Here is a 15,407-nt window from a genome sequence, read left to right as displayed (position 1 = left end):
TCCCCAATCTTGGAACATTGCATGGGGTTGTGGCTAAAGTGCGGGACCTGGCACTTTGCCTTGTTGAACCTCATGCAATTAGCCTGAACCATGAATCCAGCCTGTCCAGATCCCTCTGCAGAGTTTTCCTACCCTCCAACGGATCAGCACTCCCACCCAGCTTGGTGTTGTCTGCAAACTTACTCGATTCCCTCATCCAGATCATTGTTAAAGGTATTAAACAGAACCAGCCACACTGCTGTGCCCAGGGGAACACCACTTTGAGCTGTTGGCCATCCAGCCAGGTTTTTTGACACAGTAAGAGCACACTTGTCTAGGCCATGATCAGCCAGTTTCTCCAGGACAATGCTGTGGCAGTGTCAAAGCCTTCACTAAAGTCTAGGTAGACAACGGCCACAGCTTTTCCCTCATCCGCTAAGTGGATCACCTTATCATAGAAGGAGATAGATTAGTCAAATAGAACCTGCCTTTCATAATCTCATGCTGACTGGGCCTGATAACCTGGTTGATCTGTATGTGCCATGTGATTGCACTCAAGATTATCTGCTCCATAACCTTCCCAGCACTGAGGTCAGACTAACAGATCCATAGTTCCCTGGATTCTTCTTCTGGCCCTTTTTGTAGATGGGAGTCGCATTTGCTAACTTCTAGTCAACTGGAACCTCCCTGTTTCGCCAGGACTGCAGATAAATGATTGAAAGTGGCTCAGTGAGCACTTCCACCAGCTCTATCAGTACCTAGGTGGATTGTATTTGGTCCTATAGGCTTGTATGTGTCTTGCTCTGCAAAGAAGGACCTGGGGGTGTTGGTTGATGAGAAACATGATCCGGCTTCAGTGTGGTGCGCTCACAGCCCAGAAAGCCAACCGTATCCTGGGCTGCATCAAAAGGAGTGTGACCAGCAGGTCGAAGGAAGTGATCCTGCCCTTCTACTCTGCTCCTGTGAGACCTCACCTGGAGTATTGTGTGCAGTTCTGGTGTCCCCAATGTAAAAAAGACATGGAGCTTTTGGAGCAAGTCCAGGGGAGGCCACAAGGATGATCAGCAGGCTGGAGCACCTCCTGTGTGAAGACAGGCTGAGAAAGTTAGGGCTGTTCAGCCTGGAGAAGAGAAGGCTGAGTGGAGACCTCATAGCAGCCTTCCAGTATCTGAAGGGGGCCTATAGGGATGCTGGGGAGGGACTTTTCATTAGGGACTGTAGTGACAGGACAAGGGGTAACAGGTTCAGACTTAAACAGGGGAAGTTCAGGTTAGATATAAGGAAGACGTTCTTTACTGTGAGGGTGGTGAGGTACTGGAATGGGTTGCGCAAGGAAATTATGGATGCTTTGTCTTTGGCGGTGTTCAAGGTCAGGCTGGATGGAGTCTTGGGTGAGATGGTTTAGTGTGAGGTGTCCCTGCCGATGTCAGGGGGGTTGGAACTAGTTGATCTTAAGGTCCTTTTCAACCCTAAGTATTCTATGATTCTATGATTCTAAGAGGTGTAGCAGGTCACTGACCATTTGCCCTTGGATTATGGGAGCTTCATTCTGCTCCCTGTCCCTGTCTTTCAGTTGAGGGGGCAGGGGACCCTGAGAACAACTGGTCTTACTATTAAAGACTGAGTCTTAAACTATTAAATACCTTAGCCTTTTCCTCAGTCTTCATAGATGTTTCCTTCTGCCTCCAAAAAAAAATTCTCCTTTAGCCCTCCTTTTGTTGCTAATTTATTTATAGCAACCTTTTTTATTGTCTTTTACAGCAGTAGCCAGATTAAGTTCTAGTTGGGTTTTGGTGCTTCTAGTTGCCTGACCCTTCTTCCAAAGGTCATAAACTCCTTATTTCTCCTGAGTTCCAGCCAAACCTCTCATTTCAGCCAGTCTAGTCTTCCTCCCAGCTGGCTCACCTTTTGGCACAAGTCTCCTGTGACTTCTTGTTCCTTCTTTAAAAATGTCCCGCCTTCCTGAATTTCTTTGTCCTTCAGGACTGCCTCCTGAGAAAGGGGCTCTGTCAACCAGTCTCCTAAACAGGCTAAACTCTGCTCTCTGGAAGTCCTTCTCTTGTTGACAAACAACAGGTCTAGCTGGGAAACTTCCCAAGTTGCCTTCCTCACCAGCTGTCAGGAAGTTTTCTTCCACACATTTCAGGAACCTCCTAGATTGTTTCTTCTCTGCTCTATTGTATTTCCAGGGGATATCTGCTAAGTCCCCCATGAGAACAAGGGCTAGCTTTGCTCAGCTGCTTACAGAATATTTTGTTTGCCTCTTTGTCCTAATGTGATCATTAAGCACAACTAGAGCTCTGCAATGAATGACTATAAACTCTTCAGAAGGGATAGGCAATGAAGAAAAGGTGGTGGGGTAGCCCAGTATGCTAGGGAGTGTTTTAATTGTCTAGAGCTTAATGATGGTGATGATAGAGTTGAATGTTTATGGGTAAGAATCAGGGGATAGGCAGATGTCACAGTGGGAGTCTTCACCACAGGGACTACCCAACCAGGACAAAGAGGCAACAAACAGGAGCTAGAAGCCATTGGGCAGTAGGAAAACTATGACATAGCTGTCATTTCAGAAACATGGTGGGATGAATAAATAATAATTTCTTTAGCCTCAGTGACATGCTTTTCTGCCAAAATAATCATTTAAAATAATAAGGAAAGGACATAGTGTTTGCCTTTGAAATTGATAACTAAGAAATGGAGAGATATCTGAAATGAAGGATGCTTTAGGGGTATGATCAGCAGAAGTTCTGGTATTAAGTAAACAAAAGTCTAAATCAGGATTGTGGTCTACTGTGCTAAGTGTATTGCAAACAAGATGAAGATTTATTATGTATTAACTAATTTGCCATATTTTTAGGCTTTGTAAAGGACAATGGTACAAAAGTACAGTTGTTAGCTACAACTTTTGCTAACCTTATCTAACAATCATGACAAACACCACGGAAAGGAAGGTAATGAAGCGCTCTCTAGCCTAGTTAGAAATCTGTGCAGTTTCATTAGCTGCAGTGAATTTCTTCTCCTTTTACAGAAACCTAACCTGGAATTAAGTGTCCAAGTCTCTGTACTGGTGCAGGGTTGTTCCTTCTGCTTCTGCTTTACTTCTTGTGATTTCTGTCGGTAGGGTGCATAGTGACTCAGTGTGTAGCCTACCTTATTTTGACAAAATTCTTTTCTCTCAATAATGCCATACAGAAAATGGTCCTGTTGTGGTTTTAGACTACATCCACTGTTTTTATAGCTAAAGCTGTATTTGTAAAGTATGAGGTGCTGTCTGCCGTCCTCATGTGCTAACATATGCTTCTCTTCCCTTCTGCCTGTTTTTGTGAAATTTTATTTGAACTATAGCAGAAATGTTTCATAACTTCAATGTCTTTGCAAATAGTTTTTTAAAAATCATTTAAATATAATTTCCTATAGCACTGAAGCTTCTTAAAAGATAAAGCTATTGTACATCAAGGAGAATTTTGCTGTATACATTCATGCATCTAAAGGCAGGAAAGGGCATGCTGTACTTACCTTGTTTGACCTGTAATGTATACAAGGAATGGAAAATTTGGCTGCATGTGTAATGACCTGGTAGCCAGGTAATTTCCCTTATGCCTTAAATTAGGTAACCAACATTCATAATGCATAGAATCTTGCTTGTTGAGCAGTCTAGCATTATATTTTTCAGAGCTACCACTATACTAACTGGTATGATGCTCACATTGAGTGATTTATTTGACCTGAGAAGCCAAAAAATTTCTTTCCTCAAAGGATGTTTTCTGGGGCTCCAAATGATCTAGGTTCTAGTTTTTCACTTTATTACAGTCATGATTAATACATGATCATTTGCAATATATGTATCTGTATATATGTATATATGGTGGGACATTATGTATATATAGTATATGCATCAGCATATATTGGAACATGGTTTTCACTTTGGTCTGTGATTTCAACATTGTTCTGTGGCTTCATCAACCTACTTTAGAGACCTCACAAATAAATCACTAATCATACTCATGAAAGTTATCTCTTTTCTTAGATAAAAGTATATTTATAAAGTACCAGTTTGTATAGAGTATGCTTTGGACATGTCCCACTGTTAAATAAAGCATAATATAATAAGCTAGAATTTGCAATGGCTGCCTGACACACACAAAGGTATTTTAATTAATCTGCATGCAGAAATTAACCCTTAGAGTACTGCTTCAAATACCTCAATTTATTTTGTTATTTAATTTTACCAGTGGGCTATGCTGCTTTTCTACTCAGTTCATAGTATTGTGAATAAAGTACAATAAATAGCCATACACAAAAAAGAAGTGAGAAAAAGGAGAAAAAAAAACCACCCAAAACCAACTTCTTATAAACAAGGGATCCTACAAGACTAAATACCACAGGTTGCTAATGGGTAATGTATTCCTCAGCAACTACTTTTTTTAAGGTGTTGTATTATGACATGAATTAAAACCATGTAATGTTTAGCTGAGGCTTGTTAGGTTTCCTCCTAAAGTATCATAGGTATGTCTCCTGTAGAAAGAAGTCAGTTCTTTAAGGGTTAATGAGAGGTTAAGGAATCCTGAGGTATTATCCCGCTTGTCCTTTCTTAAAGGTACCTGCATGTTAATCCTCCGATATTACCCAAACAGGTGAATAAAAAAACTGTATGAATGACTAACAGAATGAATGAAATAATTCATTTGAAATGCTTGCTTGTATCTTGTAAAAGACTGGAAAACAGAAATGTGATTTCTGAATCAAGGTCTTTAATGAAATGCAGAAAAATCTCACGAGAGTAGGAGCTTGTATATTGACAATTTACTCTGGTTTCTTTTTCTTTCAAATAGTCCAATAGAATCCTGCCAGAATTTCTACAAAGATTTCACATTACAGATCGACATGGCTTTCAATGTGTTCTTCCTACTCTACTTCGGCTTGCGTGTAAGTAGTATGTCTTTGATGTCATGAGTCAGGGAGTGAATATAGCTGTTAGATGGGAGTATTTCAAAACAGCCTAGATTTACAATGGCTGGACAAAATTAAGCTGATTTCTAAAATGCATGAGCGAAGAATTTGCTTGAGGGAATTTAGGTAATAGTAATGAGCATCTAAGGTCACTAAGGAGACCAACAGTTTATAAGCTGTCTGTTCCAGAATATTCTTGTGTGGCAGAAAGGGAAAACTATTATAATTCAGTGATGAAGCTAGTTTCAGTGTTCTCGATAGAGTGGTAACTACCTCAGCAAGCCTAGTGAATACTTGATCTATTCCTCTACTGCTAGATATGTCTTTGACAGTTGAAGGTTGAGATAACAGCTGGTAGAGCTGCTGTATTCAGTTTTATGCACATCTGCTTTCCCAGACTGGTAATGAATGTTTTGAGGAACTTGAAATACTAGCCAATATACTAAAGTGTTTATCATTGGAATTAACACTTTCTGAAAATTAAGTAATGATGGTTTAGGATCTAAAAGTTGGGACATCTGAAAAAGGTAGGCACTGTTAAAAGTTTGGGCCAGTAACGCTTGGAGTTCAAGCTGTTGGGTTTGGGGAATTTTATTTGTTTGTGGTTGTTTTGTTGTTGTTTTATTAAAAAAAAATAAAAAAAAAATGAAAACTAAAAAAAACCTGAAACATAACAGGACTAGCAGGAAAACCTCATTTGAGCAGAAAGTCTGCCACAGTGGTCTTTAAATTTGGTACAAGTACTGCCTCCTGAACTTTGTCCATTTTGTTCCTGAATCATAGGAGCTTCTATGTCACAATGATAGTTGAGTTCCTCCTATTTCACTTCCAACCAACTTAACCATCCTTTTATGATGATCCAATGAGGAATTTTGTTGCAAATCTAGGTTATTTCATTACCTAGTCTAGGTGCAGTCTTTGGCTAAATAGATAAATTCCCTCAGTATTTGCGCTACTACGTACGCATTCTAAGCTGTATTTTAGAAGCATACAGTGTAATAGACCCTTATGCTTAAGGATCTGTGGGGCTTTTGTAGTGTCCACTAGGCCTGCAATATAGGTTAACTTTTTGACATCACAGGTTCAATGCATAGTACTTGTGAACTTCCAAGTACCCTTATTTTAGAAGTATCCAAATGCTCTGGAAATTTTGTGCTAGTGATAAGGTTGTATGTTCTTACCAAGAGAGTTAAAATTACATGCTGGCCACACTTACTCAAGGCAGTAACTTAGGCTACATTATCAAGAAGCAAAGCACAATAAGAGAATATACAGGGAGTGGATGCTAATACTGTGATGTCCACTCTGCATGTTTTTTGGAAGGGGGAGAGACTTATGTAAAGTCCACTTGGGTCCTGTGGACTGAACTCACTTTACCAGTTACAGTAGGTGAGATGCACTGCCAGAACCCCTTTTTCAGTTTTAGGTTCAACCAAAACAAATCTTTGTGTTACCCAAAACCACTTTGTGATGCAAACTGAAGTGCGGTAAGTGGAGATGATAAGGATTCATTTCAGATTAGTACTCCTTATCTAAGTTAAAGTGCTAATATACATGTAACTTTAGTTCTCCAAGAGTTCTGCTGAAACAAACAGGATTTCATAAGGAAAAGTTGGTACTTTTGGAGTAAGTAAATATACCAAAAAAATTGGTACTTTTTTTGAATAACTGGATCAATAATGAATTTGCTAGATATATAATAAGCATCCATAGCTTTAGCTATTTTACATTTTAACTTTTTTTTTCCTCCTATAAATATCTCCTGTGTGGACTCACTTGCAAAGTAAAGATTTTAAGAAGTATTTTGAAATCTCATCTTTCTCCGCCTGCTCTCCCTGAAATGATGTTGCAACTAAAATCATATAAATATTACCTTATTTTCCGTTCTGAAAGATGTCTGTGTTCAAACGTACATATATCCATTTTAAAATTTTTATTGACTAGTATCCAACTATATGAGAACTCAGAAGTCAAGTCTGCAAGCTGCTGATGAAGAATAAGTCCAAATTGCAGGATTTAGCACATAATCAAGCAATAGTGTCTGGCAGAGATACGGCAAATGTAGAAGTAATCCTTATTTGGAAGTGACAGAATTGTACTAGTGCTTCTGGAAGTGCTTCTTCAGGCATTGTAGGATTTATTCTGTAATGAAATGGGCTTTTATTAATTGCTAATTACCTAAATGAGTAACTGTTCAAATACTTCCACAGAAAAGTGTGAGTGGCCTTTACACTCAACGTATTTTCATTGTTGAATAACACACTTTAACCTTTTTGAAAGCCTAAAGGTTGTGCCCTATAGAAAGATAAAATGCTGACTAGCACACATATTGCAGGTTATGAATGTATTGATCTGACCTCTTGGAAAGCTTTTAGTTCCAAATATACTAAATTCAACAGAATGGAAACAAAAGCTTCTGGGTGTTTTTCTTCAGTTTTCATGCTGTTAAGTTGGTGCAAAGTAATACAGACTAACAAAAAGTCAGTTAAGTTTTAGCTTTGGGTCTTCACTGAGGCAGATGCTGCTCATGTTGCCTATCTTTTATTTAAGTATGATTTCAACACTCTTGACATCAGTAGATTCCCCCTTCCAATACTATAGTTGGGATTCCAGAAAACTTGGTATGAACATTATCTGTTAAAGTTTTAAACTCATTCTAAGGCTAGGAGATTAAGAGAATATCAGTGTTTGCTTTGGAAGAAAGACAATGGATATTGTCTGTAGTTCAAAAAATAAAAACACTGTTTTGAAATATGTTTTAGTTTTGAAATAGTCCAGGGTTTAAAACTTACATGAGTAAAACTGCTCCATTAAATGTCCTCATGATGCACTAGGTTTTTATATTTATTTCTATGTTTAAATTTCATAATTATAGAAAGCATATGTTTTACTTATTACTTGCATGTGAATAGTAATTTGACCTTGTTTAAGCACATAGATGAATAGACAAGTTCAAACTATGGTAATCCTTGGCATCTAAATTTCCCAGATTTCATAGGCTGATTTTGTAGTCAGGAGAGAGAAATGACCTTACCCATGGCAAAATTCAAAGGACTACAGTCCTGCTGCAGCCCTGAATTATGCCATATAGGAGTTATCGTGGTGATTACCTCTTGATAGGATGATAATGGGACTGTTTGCAAACTATGATGTATTTAGAAACCAGTGAACAGCAAATATGTGATGAGAGTGTTACCAACATGTTTTGTGTGCCAGAGCAAAGGTGATAGACTTTGAAATATTTTATACTTACCTACCTTTGTAGTATTACTGATACATTGTTATTAAATGTGGAGAAATTTTTTTAAGCATGGCTATTACAACTCATCATATAAATGATCTTCTTACTTAAGTTTTCTGTCTTTGATTTTAATCATAATGTGGTTATAAGCAATGCACAGTACAACATCAGTTACTGCACCACTAACCGTTGGCATTTGATATTTTAGAATAAAAAATATTCCCCATACTTGCAGGTACCATGAGCATAATCTGATTCTTTCATCCCTCCCCCTCTTTCTTTTTTTCAGTTCATAGCAGCCAATGACAAGCTATGGTTTTGGCTAGAAGTTAACTCAGTAGTAGATTTCTTCACAGTCCCTCCAGTGTTTGTGTCAGTATATTTGAACAGAAGTTGGCTTGGTAAGTAAAATAGCTTTTCCTTTTAATAGATGTTACAAAAATACTTAAACTTTGCACATTTTGATGGAGAATTTCATCTTGTGGCATTGTGTAAGCAGAAGAATGTTGCCAAGCTGTTTTTGCAGTGAATTTCCCATTTCAGCAGATGGCTGGGTTATGTCAGAAAAAGCACTTATTAAGTCAGTTTTCTTGTTAGTCATTAATATAATCTCCTACACTAAGTGGTGGTGAACTCCAGCTTGGAAATACTGTGTAACATGAGGCTGTTTTTATAAAATGGGGCATTTGATGCAAGTGTCTCAGCTTACAACCTGAACAGGTGATCCAGATTGTTTATTTATTCACTGAACTGGATTGCCATGAATCATTGTCAACAGTGAAATCAACAAATGTTCTTCACATTTGTTAAATTTTAAATCCACTGAAACAAGAAGTTTGGACGATTTGCTCAGACACTTACTGAGCTTAACATTTGTGTATGACTGCTAGGAATGCATTAGAAAAGAATATGCCACATATAAAAGGGAGTACAAAATTAAGCAGAGAAGACAAAATAAATCAATTAAGCAACATGCATAATGTGGCATAGGAAGTATCTTGTACAAATTGTATATTCTTTCCAGTTACTTAAAGTGAAGGTCAAAATTTGGAAGTTTTTATTCAGGGAAAACTTCCTAAAATTAGATAACATATGAAAGCTCACAATTTAACAATTCATTTCTTCAGAAATACAGGCACTCATTGTTCCTGAAAACTGAAGAGAGTGGTCATGCTAAATATTTGATATGGAAAGAAAAATAGAAGGTCTTTTATAGTATTACAGTGTTTTCAATTTTGTACATAAGTGCAAAGATGCTAAAATTATTAATGAATCGCTCTTGTACAAAAAGAGATTAATAAATGTGTAACTATGTTTGAGTTCATACTATATGCATCAGCAGTTAGTAATATGCCAAAGAAGAAAGCAGTAAAACAGCCAAAAAAGATCCCTACATATCCTCATACAATTGCTGTCTTTATCGCATACTTCTGTTGTGTATTTAAAACTAAGTAATGCTTTCTGAAGTAGAAAATGTTATATAGTTCCATATTATGATAGAAAATCAAATAAAAAAAAAGAAGGTATGTAAATAAATAACAAGCTTATGTTTAAAAGACAGTTGATTTTACTATCTATAACTCAATCCCAGATTCTTTGTATTGTATGAATTAAAGGGATGTATTTTCACACTTGAATGCATATCAGAGTTTCCTAGAACTTTGAGATCGAAATCATTGGAGATGAAGGATATCTAAGAGCAAGTACTAGAATCACGGGATCCATAGAAAAGCATTGTGAGATGAGAAAATAGCAAAACCACAAAATTTGGGAAATGAGGCAAAGAGATATTTGAGATGAAAAGTGACTGCATAACTGACTGACTCATGGTGATACAGCAGTCTAACAGTACCAACAGGAGTAATGAGTTTGCCCATTTAGCAGTTTCTGCTGGATAGTTTTACAAGACTTATGTCATTTTGCAGGCGGAGTTAAGCATACTTATATTTATTCATAAGGTTGAAAGGATTTCCATCTCTCTTAATTACACCAATGTCACTTTTTCTTGATTTCTTGTTTATAGTCCCTCTTTATCTGTTTTCTAACTGAGTCATCCTGAGACATTTATCACTGGCTGAGGTGCAGATTTTTTTTATGTAGTCAGCTTATTTACAATGTTTGAGTTTTGCACCTGATTCCACTGTGTTTATTCCAAAGGGGTTTTCACCTTAGGGAAAATCATCCTTAGTGAAATAATGAAGTAATTAAAAAATGTGAATTACTGGGGTCTCTAACATAGCTAAAATTCAGATCAGCAAGTTATTATTTTCATATACTGTAATGAAAGATTTTTTAAGCAAATACACTGAATTGTATTAATGAAGATTGTCTTTTCCTTTACACCATTTAAAGAGATGGCAAAAATTACTCTGCCTGTGGAGCTCATATATTTTGGACATAATATAGATAATACAGTGGCAGAACTGGGTGAGTGGAGGTGAAAAGAGGGTATTCGGACCACATTTACAGCTTCAGGCTTGATGTCTACTTTTCCTTTGTTGTGGTTTAAGCCCAGAGTGGTTTGGTGCCCAACATGGAGAATGAACGGTTGAGATAATGACAGATCTGAGCAGAGTGTGTCTAATTGTATTTGTGATAAGCATTCATTTCGGATTAATAGTCACTCATCACAATCCTGGTTTATTGGCTCTCAAAGTTGTTGCTCTTGATCTCAGTTTCAGCATGTCATACCTTGCTTACAGCAGGTATTTGCTGTGTTAGTGTTTATTGGCTGGGGGCCTTTGTCTAAGGTTCTTGTTTCATTGTACTTTATAGTAGTGACTCGTAGTACAATAGAATTATTAATCATGAAACTGATCCGGCTTGCATTCCCAGTGTGGTCACCACCTCTATACTTTGGGAGGTATATAATAGAAGTGTCTAGCAATTACACATCTTTTTTCCCCTCCTCGGGTGGTCAACCCATGAAGGAGATATTCCCTTATGTCCTCAGCCCCCCACCAGACCATTTACAGCATCATTTCAGAGTTCTGAAAGTTTTGAATGGCCTTTAGGTACCCTTGAGACTTGCCTGCTGATTGTGATGGGGATCACCATGTTGGCACACATACAGAGTGTGTTTTATCCACGACCATTTCATCTGATCTCGAAAGTTAAGCAGAGTCGGGTTTGGTCCTTGTCTAGGGTTAGATGACGATATAGGAGGATCAAGACATTTTCCCTGAGGCTGGACAGTCATGAGTGGCAGGGTGTATAAGATAGTATGGGCAAGTATCTAGGCCAGTGGGCCCCTCCAGTGCTTTGGAACTTCATGACTAAACAAGTGCAAAATCCAGAAAAATTAGTAAAGCACTTAAATGAGGTGTGTTGGTATTCTGGCCGTACTAGAGAGGGACAAATCATGGCAACATGCCTGGGCTTGGCCTATGCTTATAGGGCCTTGTTCAACACTATCCAGCACCTTCAAAAGGAAAAAATTGTCCCTGGATCTGAGGGCAAAGCAAGTCAGCACAGCTACTCCAGCTCCAAGCATAGCAGCTACACCACCCCCAGTGACAAGTACAGCAGCTACCCAAACCCCAACAACAGATACTGCAGACAGTCCAACCACAGTGATAATCACTGCAGCTAAACCAAAGGACCAATTCATGCCAATATCAGTTGTCCATGTACGCAAGGGGAAAAGCAAAGACAAGAAAGATGAAGAAACAAGATGAAGAAGCAATGGCAGTGCACTTACTACCCAGGACAGCATCTGATCGGGGTCATCATCACATGAATAAGAGGAAGAAGAAGAGGTGACTTCTCGACCTCAGACTTCAGCCGAGCTATGGAGTATGCGAAAAGATTTTACCCGTCAACCAGGGGAGCACATCATCACCGGGTTGCTTCGATGCTGGGACAATGGGGCCGATGGTCACAAACTTGAAGGTAGAGGAGCCAAGCAGCTGGGATCACTTGCTAGAGAAGGTAGGGAATTGACAAAGCAATTGCAAGAGAGAAAAAGTCCCTCAGCCTTTGGAGGCAGCTCTTGGCAGCTGTGAAAGAAAGGTTTCCATACAAGGACGATGTTATGAGTCATTTGGCCAAGTGGACTACTATCGAGAAAGGCATCCAGTCTCTGAGGGAATCGGCCATCGTAGAGATGATTGATCACATCAAGCCGAATGCCAGAGATGCACCCATAGATCCAGATGAAGTTGAATGCACACGACCCATGTGGCAGAAATTTACACGGAATGCACCATCATCATATCACAGTATCACAGTATGTTAGAGATTGGAAGGGACCTCGAAAGATCATCTAGTCCAATCCCCCTGCCGGAGCAGGAACACCTAGATAATGTTACACAGGAATGCATCCAGGCGGGTTTTGAATGTCTCCAGGGAAGGAGACTCCACAACCTCCCTGGGCAGCCTGTTCCAGTGTTCCGTCACCCTCACTGAGAAGAAGTTTCTTCTCAAGTTTAAGTGGAACCTCTTGTGTTCCAGTTTGTACCCATTACCCCTTGTCCTATCATTGTTTGCCACTGAGTAGAGCCTGGCTCCATCCTCGTGACACTCCCCCTTTATATATTTGTAGACACTTATAAGGTCACCCCTCAGTCTCCTCTTCTCCAAACTATAGAGACCCAGCTCCCTCAGTCTTTCCTCATAAGGGAGATGTTCCACTCCCTTAATCATCTTCGTTGCCCTGCGCTGGACTCTCTCCAGCAGCTCCCTGTCCTTCTTGAACTGAGGGGCCCAGAACTGGACACAATATTCCAGATGGGGTCTCACCAGGGCAGAGTAGAGGGGAAGGAGGACCTCTCTCGACCTACTAACCACCGCCCTTCTAATACACCCCAGGATGCCATTGGCCTTCTTAGCCACAAGGGCACAGTGTTGGCTCATGGTGATCCTGTTGTCCACTAGGACCCCCAGGTCCCTCTCCCCTACACTGCTCTCTAACAGGTCGTTCCCCAACCTATACTGGAACCTGGGGTTGTTCCTGCCCAGATGCAGGACTCTACACTTTCCCTTGTTATATTTCATCAAGTTACTCCCTGCCCAACTCTCCAGCCTATCCAGGTCTCGCTGGATGGCAGCACAGCCTTCTGGTTTATCAGCCACTCCTCCCAGCTTAGTGTCATCAGCAAACTTGCTGATAGTACACTCAATTCCCTCATCTAAATCATTGATGAATATATTAAATAATACTGGTCCCAGTACTGACCCTTGAGGCACTCCACTAGTTACAGGCCTCCAACTAGACTCAGCCCCATAGACTACAAATATGCCCATTCATTGGCAACAGTAACCTGGAATGACATAGTACCACTAACAGTGGATGAAATGGTTCATAAACTCCGAGAGTTCGAAGACAATCTCACCCCTTCCATCATCTCAGCTGTGGAAAAACTGTCCCAGGACCTCAAACAATTGAGGGGCGATCTATCTGATCTATCCAACTCCTCAATTTTTCTCCATTCCTTTGGCAGCAGGTTGCAGGTCACAGTTCGCTTTTACTTGGAGGGGCGTCCAGTAGACTTGGAACCGACTGCCCCAGGGCTGGAAACACAGCCCTACCATCTGCCATGAACTGATCCAGACTGCACCGGAACAGGGGCAAGCTCCAGAACACCTGCAGTGCATTGATAACATTATTGTGTGGGGTGATACAGTGGAAGAAGTCTTTGAGAAAGGGAGGAAAATAATCCAAATCCTGCTGAAAGCCGGTTTTGCCATAAAACAGAGTAAGGTCAAGGGACCTGCACAGGAGATTCAATTTTTGGGAATTAAATGGCAAGATGGACGTCACCAGATCCCCACAGATGTGACCAACAAGATAACAGTATTGTCTCCCCCAGCTAATAAGAAAGAAATGCAATCTTTCTTGGGTATTGTGGGGTTTTGGAGAATGCACACCCCAAATTACAGTTTGATTGTAAGCCCTCTCTATCATGTGACCCGGAAGAAAAATGATTTTAAATGGAGTCCTGAGCAGCAGCAAGCCTTTGAGCAAATTAAACGAGATAGTTCACGCAGTAGCCCTTGGACCAGTCCAGACCTGGCCAGATGTAAAAAATGTACTCTAGCAACCAAAGAGAATGGTCCTACCTGGAGCCTCTGGTAGAAGGCTCCAGGGGAGACTTGAGGTCGACCCCTCGGCTTTTGGATTTGGGGATACAGAGGATCTGAGGCTAGCTATACCCCAACTGAAAAAGAGATCACTGCTCGGGTCGGGCTGGGTATCAGTCGACGGGTGGTGAGTGGTTGTATTCTCTTCCCTTGTTATTTCCCTTATATTATTATTATTGGTGGCAGAAGCAGTGGTTTGTGTTATACCTTAGTTACTGGACTGTTCTTATCTCAACCTGTGAGAGTTATATTCTTTCGATCTCCTCCCCATCCCTCTGGCAGCCGGGGGGGGGGGGAAGAAGGGGGTAAAAGGGGGAGTGGGAGAGAAGCTGGGCTTAAACCACAACACCTTTTTTATATATATATTTATTTTTTATAAATATATTTATATAGATATTTATTTTATTTTTGGTAATTAATGGCATATCCTTGTGCAGAGGTTGATTCAGAATATGTGATTTCTGGTTCCTGCACCGAGTGTTGCTGTGGAAATAGGATTCATAAGGAGCTTAGCCTTTTAACAAGCCAAATAAATAGGGACTGCTTAATGTTAGGCAATGCAAAAACCATTTAGCAGGTTTGGAATTCAGTGTATCACAATAATTTTTTAATGCTTTAAGAATTTATTACTGTTTAAGGACCATACATTTCAAAATTATCTAGGAGCCAAAATACAATACATTGTCTGGAATGTATTGCGCATCAAGATCTTTCCAATTTATTTCACTATTGATTCATGTTAGTTCAGCTGTAATAAGTTCATCTAAATACTAAACAGAAGGAATGTCACCAGAATGTGGCTCTCTGAATTCATGAGTTCATAAGAACTGTCCTGGTTTACCTAACTGACAATAAAGTACAAACACACAGTTTAAACAGTATTTAAAAAAACCCAAGCTATCCTAACTCAAAAATAAACTTTGCCTTCAGAGCACTAAATGCTTGTAGAAACATATGAGGTATAGCAGAGCACATGTGGTCTGAACATACCATCTTTTAATGTACTACGGTGGAAAGCCAGTGGGTTTTTTTTTTCTTTTCTTGTGCTGGTGGAAAAATGCCACCATTCATCTCTTATGCATTCTAAGTATGCAAAGCCTTCGACTTTCCCTGCTACCCGTTTGTGTCCATAAAATGTATTTTTGTATCTTAAAAT

At 39.6% G+C, this 15,407-nt stretch overlaps 1 protein-coding gene across 43 annotated transcripts in view; it reads left to right on the top strand.

Moving 5' to 3' along the window:
* The window catches only part of KCNMA1 (potassium calcium-activated channel subfamily M alpha 1), a 483,481-nt gene that overhangs the window by 279,050 nt on the left and 189,024 nt on the right, over nucleotides 1-15,407 (top strand). For all 43 annotated transcript variants that reach the window (XM_057416305.1, XM_057416302.1, XM_057416303.1 and 40 more), the window contains 2 exons: nucleotides 4,812-4,905; nucleotides 8,460-8,571. In XM_057416305.1, the coding sequence (XP_057272288.1) occupies nucleotides 4,812-4,905; nucleotides 8,460-8,571 (206 nt within the window). The remainder of the gene's footprint in view (nucleotides 1-4,811; nucleotides 4,906-8,459; nucleotides 8,572-15,407) is intronic.

The sequence above is a fragment of the Pezoporus wallicus genome, unplaced genomic scaffold (assembly GCF_028554395.1).
Source record: "Pezoporus wallicus isolate ANWC-B61680 ecotype Strahan unplaced genomic scaffold, APGP_CSIRO_Pwel_v1 contig_2012, whole genome shotgun sequence".
Classification (NCBI taxonomy): Eukaryota; Metazoa; Chordata; class Aves; order Psittaciformes; family Psittacidae; genus Pezoporus; species Pezoporus wallicus.
This window is presented reverse-complemented; position numbering and strand designations above follow the sequence as displayed.